The sequence below is a fragment of the Coniosporium apollinis genome (genome assembly GCF_000281105.1).
Source record: "Coniosporium apollinis CBS 100218 chromosome Unknown supercont1.3, whole genome shotgun sequence".
In the NCBI taxonomy this organism is placed as follows: domain Eukaryota; kingdom Fungi; phylum Ascomycota; class Dothideomycetes; genus Coniosporium; species Coniosporium apollinis.
Window position 1 is genome coordinate 967,865 of NW_006913265.1, and position 20,852 is coordinate 988,716.

The following is a 20,852-nucleotide window of genomic DNA, read 5'->3' on the forward strand; positions in this document are numbered from 1 at the left end:
CAGCCAAGAGGTTTCGAACACCGAAGGCTTCATGTTATTCATCGAGGTTAAAGCATTCAGCACCGAGGCCATGGGTAAATGTCGAATCTGGCTTGATGGTTGCGGAGAACTCACCGCTATCATTGCGGTTTTCGACGTCCACGTTTGGTGGTCCAGCAGGGGACCGGCCCACGGTACGCGAAAGTTCAACTTAGAGCACGATTCGCAAACCCTTCCATGGCGATCTTCAAATCGGAACTCGAGCTTGCTTGATCCTACTATAGGATGGCTGCAGGCTCGCGTTTACCGCTGCTCGATCAGGACCAGTGCAGGCGTCGCTTTCTTAGTACGAGCAGCCCGAGCGATGGCAATTTACCGGCAACAAGTGCATGTATCAGCCCTTGAAATATTTGCTGTTTCGGTTTTATCGTAGTACTGCATCTGGAAGCAGCCAATATTCCCAATCTCCAGTAAGATAAGGATGATCCGCTGTCAGATGGTGCAGATGCTGCTTGCTCAAGACTTGCGCAATCCGAAAACCCTTCCGTTGCACGTCTGTCATAACGTCGATAATTTACGCACGTGGGCTTCACAATTTACCGCATGCTACGTATCACGGTCTTCAAAACACTTCGGCGGTAACTCTACTCCCGTACCAGTTTGACAGCTCATCGCCGTCTTCCTCCTCTTGGGCGGCCGCAAAAAAGTCAGTCATCTTCATCCCCTCATCGTCTCCCTCGACCGGCCACTCGACCTTCAAGCTCCCGCCTTTGGCCTCAAGTAGCTCTTTCGCTGTGCCCCAGCTGAAACGACACTCATTCCCCCATCCAAACACTGGGTCCATGTTCTTCTTGAGCCAGGTCGTACACCTCGCATCAGACGGATATCCACTTCCCCACCCCTCCGCCGCCACATCACCCTCGCTGTATGATTCATAGCACACCTCGAGCGCCGCATCTCTCGTGACCTTCGCACAAACCGAAGCTGCCGACACGCACGGGTAGAGCGAATCCGCTTTCTTAGCCACTGTGATCTTGATAGCAGGGAATATGCGTTCGAGTTTCTTCTGATACGCTGCTGGCTGCCCGATTGTGTCGATGTATATCTCCTTGACATTGACGCCCCGCGCAAATACACCCTTGATCAAGTCGACCGTCGCGTCCATGGCCTGCGCATTGAGGTTGTAGGGCACGGCTGAGAGCATGGCGGACGAGATGTCTCGCGCAGAGATAACGCGCGTCGCCCACCCGCAGGTCTGATGAAGATCGCTGCCGGGTGTACATAGCTTCTCCATAAGACTGCTACGTACGGCGGGCGTCAGGACTTTGGAGTCGTCGAAGTGGTGCGTGTCGGCGAGGAGGGGTCGTTCGGACGGGAGAGGAAGGTAGAAGAGGGCGTAGACCATTGGGCCGAGTACTGGGCCGCGACCGGCTTCGTCGACACCGAGAACGCATTCTGTAGAGGTGTTGTTGGCAAGGAGGGAGGGGATGGGGGAGTAGTGTGTGTATGAGGCGCCGGCGAGAAGGGACGGCGTGTGGATCGAGGGCGCTTTGAAGACGTCTGAGGCGGGGGTTTCCTGGGCGATATCTTGGGAATCAAGCGTCATTTCTTCTACGCCGTCCATGGTGTCTTCTAATTGTTCCCTGTAACGGATCTAATAGCGAATTGGTGGAAGTGTCGGATTCTGGGTGACATGGTAAACGCGTGCCGTCGGAACGACGCGTTCTAGCGGCGCACTCTCACGTGATGCTTGACCCGTTTTCGGTCCGGATATTAGCACCTCTGAAGAGGTCTATGAAGAGATCTTGCAACGCACCACCAGTCTTATCCAGAATTTACAATCAATCGGCGTGACTTACTACAATCAACCGCACAGGATGGCCTCCGCAAACACTGTGCTGGTCGATGTCCGCACGCCCGAGGAGTTCGCAACAGGACCACTTCCCGGCGCTATCAACGTGGAATACCAGCTGATTGATCAACTCCTCGACCAGGTTGAGATCAAGGACGATGATGAGGTCGTTCTTTACTGTCGATCCGGCCGACGGTCTGCGATTGCCGCCATGACGCTCAGAAGTATGGGACTGAAGCAGGTTCGAGATATTGGGGGCCTGGAAGAAGCAAGGGAAACATTGCTGCGGGAGAGCAAAACTCCAGCCGCTATGCACGCTATAGCCAATCCTTCGCGAAGGAAACAGGATTCTGAGGCAACCACACAGCAGAGTACATCGGGAGCTCCTTTACAGAAGTCCTTCAACACGCTTCTGGAGGGTCTCAAGTCACTCGATTGACAGACGGGAGAACCATCGGCACAGCTTGGGAGAGCGAGTCAGGCGTCACAGATATGGCACGTAACCTATATAGCAAAGCAAGTTCTGTAGACGCAGTGGGTTCTTAGCCGGCCTTACCTCAGGGAACCCCTCAATGAACCGGACGGGATATAGCATTGTTTGCAATGCGCTGGCACGTTTCTAGACGATATACACCTGTGGGAGGACGCGGCTGGCTGTTGTAAGAGTACAATCCAAGCATGTTTTGTGCAAGATTCATCCCACCACTGCAAAACTCGCAAGGTGAAACGATCTGGGGCAAAGACGCCTGCAGGCCGTCAAGGAGGATCAGTGCAAGCAGGAATGAGAGTGACTCTGTCTCACAGCCCTCAGTTGATCACCACTAGCGACCGATTCGAAGCTGTGTCAATCCTATTCATACGACTATGTCTAGCTCTGAGAGAGGCTGAGCCAGTTGCGCCACTCAAATCTCGCCGAACGGCTGAACAAGCCATCTAGAATTACTCGGTATCAAGCACCCCCACACTGCATAGCAGATGCTCCCCCTCTTCATACTGATTGTCTTACTCTCCGCGCATAGGCAAGAACAGATTGCCCCGACGTTGGTGGGCGTGTTGAGATCAAGATTGTGTGGCACTGCACTTCAGGTCCCCTGGTAATTACCCCGGAAAGATGGCGTGCATCACGGGCTGAACTAGGCGAAGCCGAGCCAATCTCAGTCTCGCATCTCAAGCCATCAAGCACTTTCAAGGCAGGGCGCAGCACGCCCGCGTCATGGCGCAGGACAATGTCCGTATCCATTTCGTGCTTAAGTTAACTATGACTTCGTATATTATGTCCATCTCCCTTGTGCTACGTTCTCCGCCATCAAACTCCTACCTATCACCAAGCGCATCTCCGCTGGTCAAGACGCAACCAAGTTATCCATCTTTTGTATCCCACAAGAAGAACTCATCATGTCTCGCGCCTGTCTCCTCTCCCTCGCCACAGCCCTCCTCATCCAACTTCTCACCCTCGTCCCCGCCACGGAAGCACAGAGAAAGAAAAGCGGCGGCACCGACGTCGAAGAAGAAAACCTAGGCGGGCGCATCGCTCCATCCACCCGCCTCGTCCTCGCGTTGTTCTCCCTCTTTTTCGTCCTTCAAATCCTCAGCCTCGTGCCCACTGTTGAAGCAGCAGGCAAGAAGGGGAAAGGTTCAGGCGGCGGCGCTGAGGAAGAGGCCGCTGCTGTGCGCATAAGCGGGAGCGGAATGGTGTTCATGGTGATGGTTGCCGCGGCGGCTGCTGCTGGGGCTGCCGTGTGGTAAATTCGACCTTACGCATGGACGGGGCATGGAGAGCCGGTGGCCCCTGAGGAGGACACTGCTACAGCTTCGTGGATGGGCTTGGTGGTAGTGCGATACCCGGGACTGTGGCGGGTATCGACAATAGTCAACGCAGACGCCCCCGCGCCCTCCCAGAGTTCTCGCTTCTGGATCGCCTAGGATCTCCGGACCTGCTTGTTACAAGCGCCAGTATCATCGGATCTCATCGAGCCATTAACTCCCACCTCGGCGTGTTACTATCATCCGGCAGGATGCTACCTAGTGCTGTATAACCAGGTTGGGAGGGGGAAAGGGTTTACGGGTAGGGACGACTATACCGCGTGACCTGGTTCTGGGGCAAGTTTGGACAGTCGAGAAGAGCAAGTTGAGCGCCGGAAACAGATCCGGAGGGAGCCAGCTGCTATACCCGCACAGCCTGATTATGGAGGACATGAGCGACTGGTGTTTGGATTCTTTGTTCTTGAAATATTAAATCATAAGTGGGTTTCGGGTATATGTACACAACGTTCTGGACAATTCCATGCTGCCTTCTAACAACTGTCTATTGATGCAAGCACAACACTCAATGTAACAGAGACTGCTGGCTTGCAAATGCTTCGTTTTGACATAAGGCTGCGAGATGAAGCCATGGGCCTACCCACTGTAATTTGAAACTCACTAGGGACGACTGCAACAATTTCCAGCGTAACACAAGATCAGCGTTGTCTCTACGCTGGACTCAAATAATCCATTGTTGTTACAATATCATTGTTGTAGTGGAGAGGGAGCGGGAACAAAGAACGGCTTGGTCAACCAACTTTCATGTGCTTCCCGCTAGCGTCATATTCAAAACTTGAGGTCAAAGACAACATTGTGTATTCTCGCCAGTCCACAACGCAACGCAGCATAAAGGTCCCATGTGCCCCGGGCTAAGTCAAGATGCTAAAACCGCTCTGGCTATCCACTGAACGCCCATCTACTTTGACAACCTCTCGAACACCAATCCCAAAGTCAACATCACCGGTTCCACCACTACTACGACGATGGACCCGGTCTCGCCAGAACTGGCTTCGGCGCTGTTGCAATGGGTGAATTCGTTCAATGAGGTACACAAACCGGTGGGCTCGTGGAAGGAGCTTGAAGATGGCCAGATACTCTGGAAGATACTAGGTACGTAGTTCCCCCCATTCTGAATGCCCCATTTGAAGTATACAAGCTAACTTTCGAACCACAGTTGACCTAGACCCCGCATATTTCCAAGACGAACTGCCCGAACCCGACCGCAAGTCCGCCGATAACTGGATACCGCGATGGCAGAACCTGAAGCGCATAGACCGCATGGTCAGGACATACATACGGGAGGAATGCGACAGGCTGCCGAACCTAAGCAAGACCATGTCGCCGAATCTCAAAGCAATCGCGATAGAGGGCTCGAAGAATGAGACGATTAAGGTAGACGCCCTGACACGCTTCACGCTTGAGCGACGCCTGACAGAGATCATTCCGCAGCTTACTAGGATCATCGTCCTCGCCTCCATGTACTCCCGGAAAACGAACGCACGCATGGGCCAGGTCCTAATTGGGCTTGGGCCCAAAGTTTCGCGAGTAGTAGCAAAGGCTATTCAGCAAGCGGAGGCGCTGGACAAGAGCATGGCCGAATCTGGTGCCGAACATGATGTTAGCTCCGAGTTCGACAACTCGACAGACTCGGATTCGCCATCAAGACCAGGTCCGGGCATTGAACGGGACCCGGAACTTGAGCGGGAGGAGAGGCTCATCCAGGCTCAGAAGGAGAATCAGGAGCTCGGTTCAAAGATCTTGAGCTTAACAGCAGAGCTGACCCAAATGCGGAACCAGATTTCCACTCTAGAGGAAGAGCTCGTAGAGTCGAAGTTGCACCTCGACCAAAAGAGTCGCGCCGCTTACGACGACCAAGCTATCGAACAGTTGGAGCATAGGGCACAGCGCGACAAGGACTACATCGCCGAGCTCGAGTCAGACCTGGCAAACTCAAAAGCACAGGTCGACAACCAGGAGCGGCTGCTCGGCAGATTGAAGGCTGATGCCGCCACGAAGCAGGATCTTCGTGACGAGCTGCAGCTCATTAAGACCGAGCGCGACGACCTCCTTCAAAAGGCCAAGATGAATGAAAATCTGAAGAAGAAAATTCAGGGACTGCAAGAGCAGGAGAAAGCCAACTCGACGCTCCGAGCTGACCTTGCAGATGCGGTGAGCCAGTTGGAGGATCTCCAGCGCATAAGAGATAGATGCGCTGCGCTTGAGAAAGCGAATGAGGAGAACAGCGTCACCATTGCCAATGGAGAACAAGAGATCTTCGAGTCAAAGCGGGCGAAGAAGCAACTCGAACATGAGCTTAGAGTTCTGCAAGGCAAAGCTGAGCAGAGACTGGAGATGCAAATTCGAGCAGAGGAAACCGTTCGAGACCTTCAGCAACGACTTCGCGAGGCGGAGGCTGCCAACACGCGGATCCCGGATAGTCTTGGGAATGAGCTTGAACACGCTGCCGAAACGGAGCAGCTCGAAAACAGGCTAGTTATATCCGAAACCCTTCTTCACTGGAACCGCCTACTCATGCTCCACTATAGGAAAGATCCCAAGCAAACCACTTCTAGTGTCGGCGCGGATGGAATTCTACTCCATCAGAAGCTTGACATGCTGGAAGCCAGGTGCAAGAAGCTTGAGGAGCAATACCTTGACGTTTACCAGGAGAATCTGGGCTTGCAGGACGCTCTCAAGGAGGGTCCAGAGAAGGAAGATGTAGAGAAGTACTTCATATTGTCAGGTACAACCGAGAGTTCTCCCGCTGACTCTGTCTACAGCTCGCAGCCATTTATCCGACAGCGCGACCAGCTGCATCATGCCAACACGGAGCTGGCGGAGCTCAAAGCCAAGTACTACGCCGCCATGTCGGAAAATGCTGATCTGAAGCACCAGCTCACGAAGTTCACATCAGCTGCTGATGGTGCAGATACGTTGGACGAGAAAACTCAGTCCGACTTCAAGGCTCTTACTGCCAATCATGAAGAGTTGCTGACGTCTCAGGCGGAGCTCGAGAAGCACGCCAAGGGGCTGCAAACCGAACTGGTGGAGAAGAGTAGCCTGCTTCGGCACGCACTCCTCAGTCGCGAGGCTGTCGTAAAGGAGCCACGCGAGGCTCGTCAGACAGAAGAGCTGAAGCTCATTACGCAGCGCCTGGATGCCGTCCGGACTGCGCCTACTGAAGAGGCCCAGGACGTCCAAGCGAAAGTAGCAGACGGCTTCTGCAAGCAGATCCTCGACTTGCAGGACCTGGCTGCGGCGCATATGACGGTAAGCAACTTCCTGGAGCAGGACTCCCAGAAGGAGTCTCTGTTCCTCAGCTTCGTTCCGGAGGCCCCCGAGGGCTTCGATGAGGCGATGAGGCCTGTCTCTCCTACGACTTCCCTCTCATGTAGTGCCTTCCTGACGCTACCCTCAACTCCGCCAGCCACATCTGCTGCAGTAGCCTCGTGTGTCAGCTCGACTGCCTCGTACGAGAAAGTTACCACTGACGGGCCAAGCGCCTGCAATGGACAGACCACTACCGCATTTGGCAAAGCCCCTTCTATATCTTCCAGCAGCAAACACTCATCCCATTCAAGTTCCAACCCAAAGAGAAAGTCCATGTTCGCTAACCTAAGCAACTTCTTCTCAGGAACTGAAATACCTCCAAGCCCGCCTCAACACGCCGCAAGATGGCCCGGCACAGCAGCAAGCAAACCAAAGCGACCCATCAGCGGAATCCAGCAGAGAAAATGGCCAGGCGCGTAGTCCCACCGTACGTCTCCTTTCAACCCGTTTCGTTCTTAAAATTTCGCTGGCGGCGCTTAGATGGACCGGTTCGCTGACTGCCTGTCATCGACCTCGCAGCAGCAGGACCTGCAAAATCTACAACGAGAGAATAAACTTATAGCAAGCGCTTGGTACGATATGGGCCGTAGACTGCAGAGCAACACCGTGGTTCTGCAGCGCAGAGTTCAGGACCCGAAGAGCTGGATCGGGAAGCAGAGGATGGCTGTCGGCCAGGGCGGCGGTGTGAGTGGGATACGGAGGTGAAGGAGAGCGATTTTTGAGGAGTTCTTGGCGTTGTGACGTTGCATTCGCACTTTTGTTGTTTCTCTGGGAGGCGCATTTCTGGGAGTTACTTTAGTACTGCTTCATATACCCCCCAATGCATAGAAGCGAGGCGTTTTTGCGCTGTCAGGCCGCTGGCGGCACAACAGAACTTGATCTTGCGGCACGCAGTAACTCAGAGTCCTCTCACCCTCGAAGTGTCCACTGCGGTTCGCCAAATTTTGGGTCGCCTACCTATTCTATCTTAAAGTGGCTGCTTTCACCATGTACGCGGGTTCATCATTGACGAAAGCTAACTATGGAGAGATTTTGTGAAAAATCTGCAAGAGAAATGCGTAAGTGGCTCCGATCTTATTATAAGGCCTGCACAGGCAGATTTGTATATCAAAATAAGCTGGCTGGCGCAGCGGAAGCGTAGGTTGCCAGAATTTCGGTCTCTCCATTCACAGAAAACTAACAATCATCACAGGCGCCGGGCTCATAACCCGGAGGACGGTGGATCGAAACCACCGCCAGCTAAATCTTGTGACTTTTGCATTTTTTTGTAGAACGATTGATTAGGCAGCTGTTGTACGACTTAGCACTCTGCCCTTATGACCATGTCTCATCTTTTTGCAGGTCATGATTATGGAATCATGGAATTCTCCTTGATGAGGTGCAAAAGAAGGTGACTCACAACGGAAATACCGCGGGATTGCCACCGTAAGGGAGCCTGATAAGGTATCCACAACTGACGGTGCACAGGATCTGCAACGGTAAAGAAAGTACACGGAAGGCTACTTACGTACGCCCGATCCTTCACTACGAACATCTCCACGCATCACGAGGAACTACAATATCAAATCTCCTCCATTTCCTCCGCCAAATCATCCAGTACCGGAAAGTCCCCAACCTCGACCCGCTCCGGCCGCACAAAGACGCCACAGTTGGGGCTGCACTCGAAGTGCCTGACTCCAGCTACACTGCCATCGTTCTTGCCCGTGGGCTCGTCGAGCGCGATGCCTATCCATGGCTGCCCAGGAAGACCTGGGATCTGCGGCACGGGGCCGATGAAGCGGATCGTGCCGCGCCGGTCATCGGTTGCTGGGAGGAGGCGGCAGCGCTTGTTGAGGGCGATGCCTGGATCATCAACTCAATCGTTAGCATGCAATTCCTCGGTGAAGCTCGTTCAAGTTACAGGATGTTCATGCAAAGTCACGTGCTCACCTCTCTCCTCAACCTCCCGCTCCAGCGCGCGAACCTTCTGCTCCTCGATGCTCGGCGCATTGGGGTCGAACCGGCCGAGCTTTTGCGCCTTCTTCCAGGCTAGCACGCTGTCGTTGCGAGCCTCGTACTCCTCGGCTGGCATGCTGTATTTCTCGACCAAGGATACATCGGTGAAATCGGTGCGGGCGGCTGCGGGGCGCGTGTCTTGGACCTGGTTCGTTGCGATGTGTCAGATTGAGATCTACAGAGGAGAAACGCGGTCTGGGCGGAGGCGCGGGTGGTTGCATGAGAATTTCGGTCAAAGCGGAAGGGATTGGCGTCGTGAATTGCCGGTTAGGGCTTCTCATGACAATTGGGACTGCCGATGATGTGCAATGCTGTGACCTGCTCTGGGACAGCCCAGCAACAGCGCCGCGTTCGAGCGTGCTCAAAGCTCCCTAGCCACAGGGCGGTTGAAACCCCAAATATCGGACAAAAGCTCATAGATTCTTGAGACTAGCGGTAAACCGCGCATATGATGAATTGATGTGCAGCGCAAAATCTAGACGAGGCACAATAAGGGAAACAAGAGCGAGATCAACCATGAAGCTGATGAAGTCCATTGACGTTATCCATGTCCCTTTCTTTGAGACAAACGCTTTGGCTAGAAGACAAGATTTGGGCATAAGGAGAGGCAAAGGGAAGAGATATCGGAGTTTAAGTTTTTTGCTGGACGTGTATCTACTTAGGGCAGTGCTCCCAGCCTCGAAGCAGATAATGGTTGAAGTTGCGATTGGATGATTATGTCAAATCGATGCAGGTCAATGATGTTCACCGGCTACTTACATAGATTTCTGCATACGGCTGCAAGGGGAACGTTGACAGTTGCACGTCCTCCTCATTGGCAGCCTCGATAGCCGCAGCATGCTGCGAGCCGAGCCGAAGGGTGAGCTTCTGGGCGGTTGCCGGAATACCAGTAATCGGTTCAAGGCGAGTTTTGAGCTGGGCTATGCTCCAAGAGGGAGTAATGCGCCGCTCTGAGGATGCGTTTGGAGAGGTGATCAGGAGTGGGATGTCAGCTGCAGGGCGGAGGGACATTGTGTTGACTTTCTCGTGGGCGCGACAAGTATATTCTCAGACACCGTTGTGATGGTAGTTCGAATGGTTGAGGTGGTGAGAAAGGGAGTTCAGTTCTGCCGCTGTGTTTTGTTTGCTGCCTTACCTTTGCCGCAACGTTTGTGTGATTGCTTCGGTCCTTCTCATAGCTGTGGGCCTTACCTGTTCTGTTACTAATCCCAACGCAGTTATCCACCTCCGCAGTAATCTTTAACCACATCAACATCGGCCTCACGATGTATGAGGTCACGTTCCAACGCGCCGTCGTCTCTGGGTCGTGCCGCTCCAAGATCACAGCTGTGCCTGAGGCTCGACTCACGCCTAAGTTATCCACCAGTTACAGCTGCGCGCCCTGACTCGCATCGTCCCGAGCAATGGCTGGCATGAACTGCAGCAGGTCTCAGTTGCAGGCAGATGTCTGCAACTCTCTCATCCCGGAACGTCCTCGCAAGCCTGCCGGGCTATCGTGGGAGCGTGGCTCTTTCGGAGCAGTCACCTTAATAAACTTGACAACATCACACGCCCGCATAGGAGCATCAGCAGGCGGTCTGCGCCGAATTGTCGGCTCTTGTCCTCCCTACTGCATAGTTTAATGCAACTCTGTTCCGAGCGATAGGGTCTCACCGCCCTTAAGGAACCGCACTAAACGCAGTTCGCGACCAGGATCCGGTCGTCCCGCGTATCTGAGCTGTAGTTATGGACTGTTCGGTGACGACAAGTTCATGCCAAGGCCATCCAGCATTATCGCCGAGAACGACAATTGGTGCTCGGCTATGCGAACGACAGCTGGCAGACTAGAGACTTTCTGCTGCCCGACTCGTCTGACGCGCAGCAGAATCCGTATTCTTCTCGTGGCAGAGGCCTGGCGCGGATGCTGAGTCGCGATTGAGGCCGTGCTGCACTCGCCCGTCCAGTAACGGCTCTCATGCTCGCAGCCAGGAGGCAGACGGGTTTCAGCCAGCTACCAAACGAATATCACAACGCTCTCTTCGTTGTCCCGAGCACAACGCTAGCACTCGAACGTCGTCTGTGCGCATCGACAGCTAAGTTAATGCGTTCGAGCAGCATGGCGTGCATGGTTGCTGGATCGACCTTCGTCATAATCCCTAGCCTCGACTGCCCCGAGGTATCTCTCCACAACGCAGAAGTCTGGATGAACACGCGCACCGCTCACCGCTTCAATCGCATGGCAGTCTGAACCATGGTTGTCGACCATCACCCAGCAGATGATCCTGCTTGCGCAATAAGGCAGGCAATCACCCTGAGCTGCTGGCCGATGCGTTGTCCCAGCCCCCAGCCCAGGACAACGTGGTTCCGTAGCAGCACGGCTTCAACGCTCACGTGGGGTGTGCGACTACTGCCGACTTCATCTACTGCCGCACTTGACGCCGGGAGCCGGCCACCGAGATGGAATGACATCCTGAAAGGCAAGTCATCGCCATTCACCGCCATTACGTGACCTGCCGAGATCAGCGTCAATGTGGGGTTCAATGGGGACTTGTTGCGGCTTCAAACAAGTTGTGGGAGGAGCCTCCGTGGTCTTTCGAGCATCTGGCCCCTTTGCCCAAGCGACTGCTAACGCCGAAGTCAACTTAAGATCCAGAGCAAGCCCCAGATGATGTGTGTAGATCTAGGTTTGCGCCGTCTGCCAGGCCGTTGTCGTGCGCTCCGATCCGTGCAGCCGTACCCCAGCGGTGGTTCTGTAATCCGTGACAGCGCTTAAGGTCCAATCAAACATGGCGGCTGCCATGACTCGTAAAGTCGACTGTTTCGGTCAGGGAAACCGTTTAGAGGTCCACGAGGTAGCGTAGATCTGCTAGTTGCTCTTTGACCGGCGTTTTGAGTAGACCAAGCAAGACGGACACGTCATCAGAGGTGGCATAGCTGGCGCAGCTTCACTCCTCCGAGGCTGTATCCCTCTTTCTTGGTGGACGGCTCCCGTGGGGTCAGCTGCCGTTGTCGTTGAGCTTAGGTCCACCCTAGTAAATAACCTTCCTCAGACGTGCAGAAGGTGGCGCATCCGTCACTATCCACATATCGATCCTCCGGCAGTTTGCTGCAGGGCATAACTCTCTGCTCGCCAGCTCGCATACTCGTTCTCTTCGTCTACTTCCTCCTTCATGTTCGGTGCCCATGCTGGCCATGAGTCTCCCGCGCGATTGGATGCACCATGTTTCAATCCCCGGTCAGATTTCCCTGAGCGTTTCCTAACTCGTCCGTGTAGGCGGCCACTGAGGGACCAGTACCGGTGTACATAGATCTTGTTGGTCGTTCACCCAGTGCCGGACCGTTTTCAAGCCTAATCTCAATTTACTGTCATCACCAGTTCACACGCTTGAATTGATCTTCCTTTCTGTCGCGGCTGAGCGAGGCTTTTCCTGTTACCCTTTCGTCTGACTAAGAGCCCCACTACAACGTATCAGAATCTTGGATAGTACTTCGCGAGAGGCAACGGGCTCGTACCCAGTAGTGGCTGAGTTCCATCCCCTCACAAAACATCGGACTGTTCATGTCAACATTGGACTCTGTGCCCAAATACACAGCTAGGCCACTCAAAAGAACCAAGGGACAACAGGCTGTGGACGTGGGCTTTAGTTTCGCACGGAAAGTCGTCACTGCCAAATCGCTAGGCAGGCGAGCTCAAAGAAGGCGGTGTAACCGGATCTACGTCTCTGGCACAGTGAAGAGCGATCATGTCAACCTCACAGTCAAACAAGTCAGGATTCTAGATTTCGACTACCTCATCTATCATCGCTCGGGATGACATGCAGACCGTCGCACGAGTAAGAGAAGGTCTAATCTCACGTCGCAGAAGGCAAGAAGTATCATTTTTTCCCACACGGGCTGGCCTTCCCAAGGCTGGCCCAACGGCCCGCATCGTGGATATCTCACTCCTCATCGAGTCGAGAGACTCGGAGTCTCCGCCGGGAAATCAGAGCACCAAGAGCACCAAGAGCGCCAAAAGCACCACTTCAGGGGCAACGTCGTCTTCTGGTGTCATAAGGCCTTACACGACCACACCAACCCCTTACACCTCAACAACGGCTCATGCGACGGCTCCTCAGCTCCAAAGACCTCCGACACTGGCACCTCAGGGCTACAATGGTCCCATGCTCATGCCCTTGCCCGTCTTCTCACAGCAGCTGCCGGCTGAACAGGTGCAGGGGCAAGCTTTTCGTCCCTTCTTCACAGGACCTCCTAGCGCGGCACCCACGCTCGCATATGGATCGCCCGCCGTCGCTGCTACTCAAGTCTCTAATGTGAACATCAAGCGCTCAGCTTCGCAGACTCCTTTGGTTGGAGAGTCGCCTGCGAAGAAGCAATCTAAATGGAACAAAGACGACGATGTGATTATCACCGAACTTCGAGGCAGTGGCATGAAGTGGGAGGACATCTCGAAACGCTTCCCTGGACGAAGCGCGATGAGTTGCCGGTTGAGGTACCAAAACTACATCGAACGGCGCAATGAGTGGGATGATGAGAAGAAGAACAAGCTGGCGAGGCTGTACGAGAGGTAAGCAATCGCCACCCTCTTATCCTCTTGCGAAGCCATATCGAACTGGTTCCGTGTCTGGAATTGTAGCCTGGATGAGTCGCGCTTAGACGCTCAGCTCTGTGGAGAACCATCGTCTGGTAAGGTGACAGCTAACACTGCTCTAACAGGTTCAAGAAGGAGATGTGGGAAGGCATCGCCAAAGAAATGGGCGTCCCATGGCGCACAGCCGAAGCAATGCACTGGCAGCTGGGCGAGCTCCAGATGGCCGAGCGTGCCAATGTGCCTCTGTTTCAGATGGCCGCCAGCACCACCAACCCTCTAGCATCAGCACCACCGCCGGCCACTGTTAACCACCAAGGTCTCGGTTATCCGCTACCGCAGACTCAACCTATGCAGCCACAGGCGCAGCCGCGACCACCTGCTGGCAGGAGAAACAGCGCGGCAAGCGGCGGCCGCAGACGAGCCGACAGCGCGAAGAGTGGCGCGCCGCCATCGTCAACTTTAGCAGCGGTCCCGGAAGCTCTGGCCTCACAGCGGGCCAGCACCGCTCCGACACCGACTTCACAGATAGGACCGGACGACCCGACCTCGGCGTCAGGCCCGTTCCCGGCCGAGATGAAGCAGGAGAGGGCCTCGAGGAGCCCGTCACAGCAGTACCGGCCACTGCGTCCGGCAGAAGCCACCGGAACCGACACCAGCGAGGAAGAAGGAAGGCGGCAGTAAGGGTTCTAGAAATACATGATTTCATACGTCGCATGTTTGGAGGAGGAGTTGTCTTTCGGGAATGAGCAACAGAAGGGGCAACAAGGCATGGTGGTGGTGGTGGTAAACGGCTGCATACCCCTTCGGTGATGATCTTGCATTTAGCGTGGGTGGCCTTCGTTCTCGATCTTGCATTTCGGTCCTAGCGACATTGTGGTGCGTGGTGTTAGAGTTCTTGTCTTTTAGAGGTTCGTTCGCGCTGGCATATATCCGCTGAGATGTTTTTTGCTTTTTCGTAGATGTGTAAGTATATCAGACATTCGTCATCAAGCGCGTGTTTCAGTCGTGGTACCATTGACGCGACACTACTTTTTTATGTCGTAATACGTCTCACAATACGAGGTTTCGGCGGCCCTCCATCTAGAACCCTCCCTCTACGGCTGCATCAGCTAGTCCAATACCAGGGACTCGATAACGTTGGAGGTAAGACTCGCATTGTCTTTCATCGACCAAGCCAGCGACCTGAACAGGCGACTTTCAGATCATTCGAAACGTTGCACACGTTAAAAAAGAATGCTTTACTTGATCAAACGGTCAGACACTAGTCCGAATCGCCCCTCGTAAACCCTCAAGACAGCCAGCTCGGCAAGACTTCCAAAGAGTCGCTCACACAACGAAACCCTAGCTGCAACAAGCGACAAGGGCGCGGTATCATGAGGCTCGCTCCATCCCGAACACGGCACTTCAAACGCCAGAAATAAAAAACGCCATCAGCACGCAATGCCCGTCTCAAGTGTCCCCGCCAGCCTCCCCCTGCTCGAAAACCTCCTCACACCCCTGCGCGAAGAATATCCGCGCAGGCTTGTCGCCACGATTCGCAATGCCGTACGTGTTACCTGCTCATAACCACACACGTTAGCAGTTGGACTCCCAAACGACAGAAAACGGCCCGTGGATCGAGGCAGCCACGCGAGGCGGCCCTGACTCCCCGCCCACACCGCCATAAGCCGCAGGATGCAGAAGAGCGCCGTCTGCCTCCTGTTGCCTGGATGCACGAAGACGCACCCCGGCAGCGCAAAGCACGGCACCACAACGAAGAATGCGGTGGTGGGAGGTTCGTGTTACACAGCAGTCCTACCCAACCCCAGTCCCTGCCCCGGCCCCTGCCCCCTGCCCCTGTCGCTCGCAGATCGGCACCCGCAGTGTAACATCCACAGCAAACGCAGACCGGGCGCCGGGGAACAGGAACCAGCGCTCGCACCTCGCCACGACGCCGTGCGAGCGACCTTGTGCGTGCTTTGAGCACCTTATTGCGACCGCCGTCGTACGAGCAGGGGTGCAGGGACAGAGATGGCGGGTGGGGAGAGGTGCAGCGCTCACCGACTCTTTGAGTCTTTTGCGCGCGGTTTTGCTGCCTAACGGACGAAGGGAGACGGGGAACGTGGGAGCTTCGTCCGCACGTACAAGCGAAGACGCGTTCGCACGGACTGGTGGTTGGAGAGGAATGTGCGCTGCGCAGGCCCCAAGGAAACAAGACGAGCTGGAGAAATCAGAAATAGCTACTAACCTCTAGGAACCTGCCAAACGCCGCCTTTGCTGATGGAGAACTCGTTCTCCCCTACGGTGACCGAGACCTTGCCGTAGTGCACGAAGAATGCTAATTGCATGCGCCTGGTGTTTTTTGCGCGCTTGAAGCCCCCGGCCGGCACGTCAACCATACCGATGCCGAAGAAGGGCAACGAGAGGATTTTGGCGTATTGGAAGTTTGCGTTGGCGACCTCGCGGGTTTCTAGTGCGGATGCCGCGAAGGCGAGTTCTGTACTGATTAGCAGCTATCCCAATGCCAGGCGATTCCTAAAGCCAGTCCGTGACTCACCTTGCGACTCTTGCTCTTCCGTTGCGACGTCCTGAGTATCATCCCACCCATCGACGAAGCCTTCGATGACGCCGGGAGCCTGCTCCCACGCTTCTAGCTCCTCCTCTTCCTCTTCTTTCACCACGCTCATTTCTCGCTTGCCAGCTCGCGGTCTGCGCTTGACGCCACTGTAATTCCCGGTCCGCTTCTGTGGCTCGATATCCTCCGCGCGCACAATAGCTTGGATGCCACCATCGTACGTATACTCAGCGCGCTCATTCCGCCAATGCGCAAGCGGCTTGATGACGTGTCTCCCGAAGCGCGTAGTCTTTGCGCCATCGTCCTCCATAGGCGTGCCCTGCCGCAGAATCTGAAGGCTGCGGACATGACTTGGCTGCTGACTGCTGCTCCTGACGGACCCTTTAACGGGACTCTGCTGCTTTTCCATCGCTTTCTTAGATTTTATCTTGGCGTTAGGATCGCGTTTTGAAGGCGGTGGTTTTGTGGCCGCTCCTTTTCGTCGTTTGGCGGGTGGCCCCTCTGCTGATGCTTCGTCGAGCTCGTTGTCTCTGTGCACGTCCACCTTCGATCCCTTCTTTTGCTTCTCGGCGGCCGGCTGGCGGCCGCGTTTTCTCTTAACGGGATCCGCGACTTCGGCAACAGACGGCTCGTCAACTCCCGAGCCTGACTCCAAGAGTGCATTCACCAGGCTTTCATCCGCGGTCTTCTTCGCGGCAGGAGGACGCCCGCGCCGCTTTGGCTGCGCCGGCACTACGCTAGGTTCCTCTGGGGGCTCTGATACCGACTGAAGCGACGCCCTGTTCTTCGGAGGTCGGCCTGCTGCTGGCTTTCGCCCAGGCTTTCCTTTTGTATTTGTTGTCTCTGCGGCCGCTGCGATGATGCTTGTGTCGCTTCTCCGCGGCCGGCCTCTCCTCTTCGTAGGCGTCTTTACTGCTGGCGCAACCTCCGGCTCCTCGTCGACCAAGTCCTCGTCTGCGCCGCCATTCGCTTGCAGCAACTCTAGCGAGTCGTCGCCATCCATGTGCACAGGCTCATCGTCCAGGGTGCCGTCGAGTGGATTGTCAGTTACCCCCTCCACCTCCTCCTCTTCCTCGGCGATGCTCTCATCAAACGTCCTTTTTTGTCCGCGCTCTGGCGAAGCTTGTATATCGTAGATATCCTGACGCGCTTTCGCTTTGCCTCGCGACCCAATCCCGTTCGTCTGCAATGGGCTGCTGTGCTCGATACTTTCAATGGTGTCATCTGCGACAAAATCGAGTTTTCGGCTTACTACCGGGTGAGACGATGCGCGACCCGGCGTGTTTGCAGATCTGCGCGCTTGCGACGGGGGTCCCATGGAAGACTGCCGCCGCGGGGAGGAACCGAGGGATGTCTTGATCGGTGAGCGAGCCACAGGCGGTGGGAATCGAGTCTTGCTGCTTCCCTTGAGTAGTTGTCGTGCGCTGAGGGCTTCGGTGGGTTCTGGCATCGAGCCTGCGCGTGGCAGAGGTCTGTTAGCGAGGGTTGAAATTGCTGCGACGCGCGGTAATGCGGCATAGCTAGGGATCGAAGGGCGCGAAACGCACTTTGCTGTACTTCCATCTCCTCCGATGTGAGCGTAACATCTGTTCTGCGGGAGGTGCGCCTCGGCGAAGGCTTCTCGGGCGACGAGAACATCCCTTCAATAGGCTCAAAGCCATGTTCGTCGCGGATTCCCGTGTCTTTTAGCGTGATGCCGGTTTTTCTGGACAGTTGTGTAAGCGCGCTGTCGCATCTGAAGCTTTGGTTATGTGCCCGCACCTTCCTTGCACTCCGATATCGTGGAAGTTGTTCTCGCGCTTCTTTCTGCCAGGCGTGCTGGCGGGCGCCATGGCGACTGTGGGTTGGGATAACGGACGCAGAGGTATTGATTGTATTCGCGACGCGTAGGGGGTTTTCGAAGGAGCGGCTGCGCGTCGGGCGCGGTGGTGGATGCGAATGTTTTGATGCGGGTCGTGTCGGCAATGGTGGTGGGCACGGGAGACGTGATGGTGTTGATCTCACAGAGGGGCTAGCGCGCAGACTTCCGCCGGAGAAATGCCGACATCTTGGCTTCATATCTCCAAACGCATCAGTCAAACTCTGCTTCGTTGTATATAAGACATGGCCACAAACGCGTCGAAAGCATCCTGAGGCTGTGCTGTGGGAAATCCCGTTCGTTGTACATGCTTTCTCATCTCTTCCATCATTAAGCTTTCGTGTACTGCGGACTGTATCGCTGGAGACATGCCAGCGCCCAAAACGGAATGGCATTACGTTCGGCCACTAGATTATCCACCGGTAATGCGCGTTATCTGTTATGTTAGCTATGTCTGAATAGAATTATTGAGCAAATGACCCTCAGTGTGAAACAAACTCTCCGCATATCTCTCCAAAGTCCATCGTTTTGAACAACCAGAAACGCGTAGTGATTTGTCAATCATCGACTGTGGCTCTGCGCTAAGGAAATCACATTTCACAGAATTGCCCACGAAGACCAACTCGACGAGGCGGAGGAATTACTACTGGACCTCTACATATTTGCTGACCGACACGATATCAAGCTACTTCGAAACAACGTCATGGAAGCGCACGTGTTGAAAGATCGAATCGGTGTGCCGGACGTCACGTTCATTGTGCGAGCCTTCAACAACTTACCCTGCAATTCAACCTTTTGCCATCTCCCTGTGCAATATTGTGGGGCTCGTTGGCGACCGAGCGAGGACAGCGAAGAGGAACGTCAGCTCTGGCCAAGTCTTCCGATGGTTTTCATTATCAGAGTAATGTTGGCGATGAGTGAACGACCCACGATCGGACACAAGCGCGACCGGGGTTCTTGTGAGTATCACGAGCATCTGAATGACAAGGAAAGGGACGCATGTCAGAAACAACTGAGGCGAGGGCGCGTGGGGTAAGCGGTTCTGCAGTGAAGAGCGTGAGTGGTTCAAGGGGACTTGTTGCTATGTAGCTGGGCTCTGTCATGTCAGTACAAGATGCGGTATCGCTCCGACCCGTTTCTTCGCTGGTGCCCGGGTGGGAGCTTTCTAACTTCCGTTCCTGTGAGTTCCATAAACGTAAAGATCAGAGGGAAATTGAATCCTGTCGTAAAGAGTTCGAATGTAGGTAGGGGAGGTGGAAGCGTTACTATAATGAGACATAGCACGTTGTTGTTTTCACTCGAGCTAGGAGTACCGGGCTTTTCAAGCATCACTTCGGAAATTTGAAAGTCCCTGTCTCGTCTGAGAAATACGGATCTCAAGCTGTTCGATCTTCACTAAAATGGTCACAAACGCAGGGGCAATGGATCTCATCGCCAGTTTTGGCGACCTTCTTATGGCCAACGTTCGCCGACTTCATCTATCTCTCTGCTCAGGGTTTCCGACTCGTCGCCAGTGAAGCTATCAGTTTTAGAGTAGCACGCAAAGGTGATTCTGGGCACTGTGTACTCTTTCAATACATTCTACTTCACCGTAAGAAACGTTACACAAATTGAGACGTACTCGGTGAAAGGCGGCACACTTTAAGATTGCGCGTCCACGCCGGACAGACCACTCGTTTGCACACATCAGAAGATTGTTCCCTTCCACTGAAAGTCGGCGCGAACAGTGCTACAACCCATCGGCGTATCAGAACTACTTTCACTCGCTGAAAGATCACCCAAGCTGAAGCTCGAAAGCATCTCACCACCTGCTCGTCTCTCACACCTGCCTCTACAAGCAGCAATCCACAAGTGCGCAGTCGAGTGATGGCGGACGAGAATCGCTCTGAGGCTCCAAAAGTGGCTGAGCCTTCATTCTAGTAAGCATGAACAGCAGAGACAGCTGTATCTTGTTGATACTTACGTGTGGATAGCAACCTCGGCGCGACCGTTGTCACCATCCACGTAGGAACCGGACGAGTGCCCTTTGCTGTCCATAAAGATCTCCTCTGCTACTATTCTGCTTATTTTCAAAAGCTGTTTAATGGGTCGTTCCGCGAAGCCAAGGATCTTCTCGCGAGGGCGGAGGATACCACCGTTTCTACATTCGGCTACTTCATGCAGTGGCTTTACACCCAGACGTTCGTCCGTTACAAAATGCATGCCTGGGAACGAGTCGCAATATCAACTACTGATCACTACGCGAACTCTTTCAACCCGCCTTACCTTCATACGCTCCTCGACTTGTACATTTTCGCAGACCGATATGACATCCGTCTACTTAGAAACGATGTCATGAGGTCGTGGCAGAAAGACGAGACTGACTGGGATGAGATCTCTGACGAAGACATCATCATCAAGGCGTTCGACAACCTGCCTCATGGCTCACCGCTTTGCCGGTACATTGCACAATACTACGTCGCACTCTGTGGGAGGAATCTCGATTCAGATGAAGAATTCTGGTCAAAACTCCCGAAGGGGTTTCTTTACGAAGTTGTGCGCATTCTCACCAAACGGCTTAACTCGGATTACAAGTTCGACCAGGAGTCTTGTGACTTTCACGAGCATGAGGACGACGATGAGAAGTCTATGTGCACGAACGAGCGCAAGTTGAGCGAAGATGCTGAGTGCGGGTTTTAGCTTTGAAGCACGAGTGGAAAGACGCAGAGGCCTGCCATTCAAGTGGAGGTTCTGCTTGGACGTTGAGACATTTTCATGCGGAGGATTTACGACAGCTATGCGAATTGTTTCTTTTCTCAGCTCTCGGTTACTATATCTCTACATACTATTTCTCTGAGCTCCTGGAGGTGATGCAGCTCGCCGATCCACCAAATCGCAAACGATCTTAGGTTTCAAAAGGAGTGGAGAAGGTTTC

General features: G+C 54.4%; 8 protein-coding genes and 1 pseudogene across 9 annotated transcripts; 6 read left to right on the top strand and 3 right to left on the bottom strand.

Moving 5' to 3' along the window:
* Positions 1–601: 601 nt before the first annotated feature.
* Positions 602–1,603, bottom strand: W97_01038 (ribonuclease H2 subunit A; the record flags this gene model as incomplete). Its single annotated transcript, XM_007778948.1, has 1 exon — positions 602–1,603. One exon carries the CDS (start codon positions 1,601–1,603, stop codon positions 602–604), a length of 1,002 nt encoding a protein of 333 aa, XP_007777138.1.
* A 253-nt stretch (positions 1,604–1,856) lies between these two features.
* On the top strand, positions 1,857–2,270 carry W97_01039 (uncharacterized protein; the record flags this gene model as incomplete). Its single annotated transcript, XM_007778949.1, has 1 exon — positions 1,857–2,270. One exon carries the CDS (start codon positions 1,857–1,859, stop codon positions 2,268–2,270), a length of 414 nt encoding a protein of 137 aa, XP_007777139.1.
* Positions 2,271–3,226: 956 nt separating this feature from the next.
* Positions 3,227–3,577, top strand: W97_01040 (uncharacterized protein; the record flags this gene model as incomplete). The annotated part of the gene is made up of 1 exon (XM_007778950.1): positions 3,227–3,577. The coding sequence occupies one exon, from the start codon at positions 3,227–3,229 to the stop codon at positions 3,575–3,577; it is 351 nt and encodes a 116-aa protein (XP_007777140.1).
* A 1,040-nt stretch (positions 3,578–4,617) lies between these two features.
* On the top strand, positions 4,618–7,669 carry W97_01041 (uncharacterized protein; the record flags this gene model as incomplete). The annotated part of the gene is made up of 6 exons (XM_007778951.1): positions 4,618–4,744; positions 4,809–5,026; positions 5,084–6,352; positions 6,422–7,075; positions 7,269–7,391; positions 7,445–7,669. The coding sequence occupies 6 exons, from the start codon at positions 4,618–4,620 to the stop codon at positions 7,667–7,669; spliced, it is 2,616 nt and encodes an 871-aa protein (XP_007777141.1).
* Positions 7,670–8,079: 410 nt separating this feature from the next.
* Positions 8,080–8,206, top strand: W97_01042 (annotated as a pseudogene). The gene has a single exon. The product of its transcript is annotated as a tRNA-OTHER (tRNA).
* A 319-nt stretch (positions 8,207–8,525) lies between these two features.
* Positions 8,526–9,970, bottom strand: W97_01043 (uncharacterized protein; the record flags this gene model as incomplete). The annotated part of the gene is made up of 3 exons (XM_007778952.1): positions 8,526–8,806; positions 8,894–9,104; positions 9,719–9,970. 3 exons carry the CDS (start codon positions 9,968–9,970, stop codon positions 8,526–8,528), a joined length of 744 nt encoding a protein of 247 aa, XP_007777142.1.
* Positions 9,971–13,104: 3,134 nt separating this feature from the next.
* On the top strand, positions 13,105–14,207 carry W97_01044 (uncharacterized protein; the record flags this gene model as incomplete). The annotated part of the gene is made up of 2 exons (XM_007778953.1): positions 13,105–13,502; positions 13,652–14,207. The coding sequence occupies 2 exons, from the start codon at positions 13,105–13,107 to the stop codon at positions 14,205–14,207; spliced, it is 954 nt and encodes a 317-aa protein (XP_007777143.1).
* Positions 14,208–15,748: 1,541 nt separating this feature from the next.
* Positions 15,749–17,912, bottom strand: W97_01045 (uncharacterized protein; the record flags this gene model as incomplete). Its single annotated transcript, XM_007778954.1, has 4 exons — positions 15,749–16,002; positions 16,063–17,535; positions 17,628–17,785; positions 17,842–17,912. 4 exons carry the CDS (start codon positions 17,910–17,912, stop codon positions 15,749–15,751), a joined length of 1,956 nt encoding a protein of 651 aa, XP_007777144.1.
* A 1,892-nt stretch (positions 17,913–19,804) lies between these two features.
* On the top strand, positions 19,805–20,617 carry W97_01046 (uncharacterized protein; the record flags this gene model as incomplete). Its single annotated transcript, XM_007778955.1, has 2 exons — positions 19,805–19,857; positions 19,912–20,617. 2 exons carry the CDS (start codon positions 19,805–19,807, stop codon positions 20,615–20,617), a joined length of 759 nt encoding a protein of 252 aa, XP_007777145.1.
* Positions 20,618–20,852: the final 235 nt, after the last annotated feature.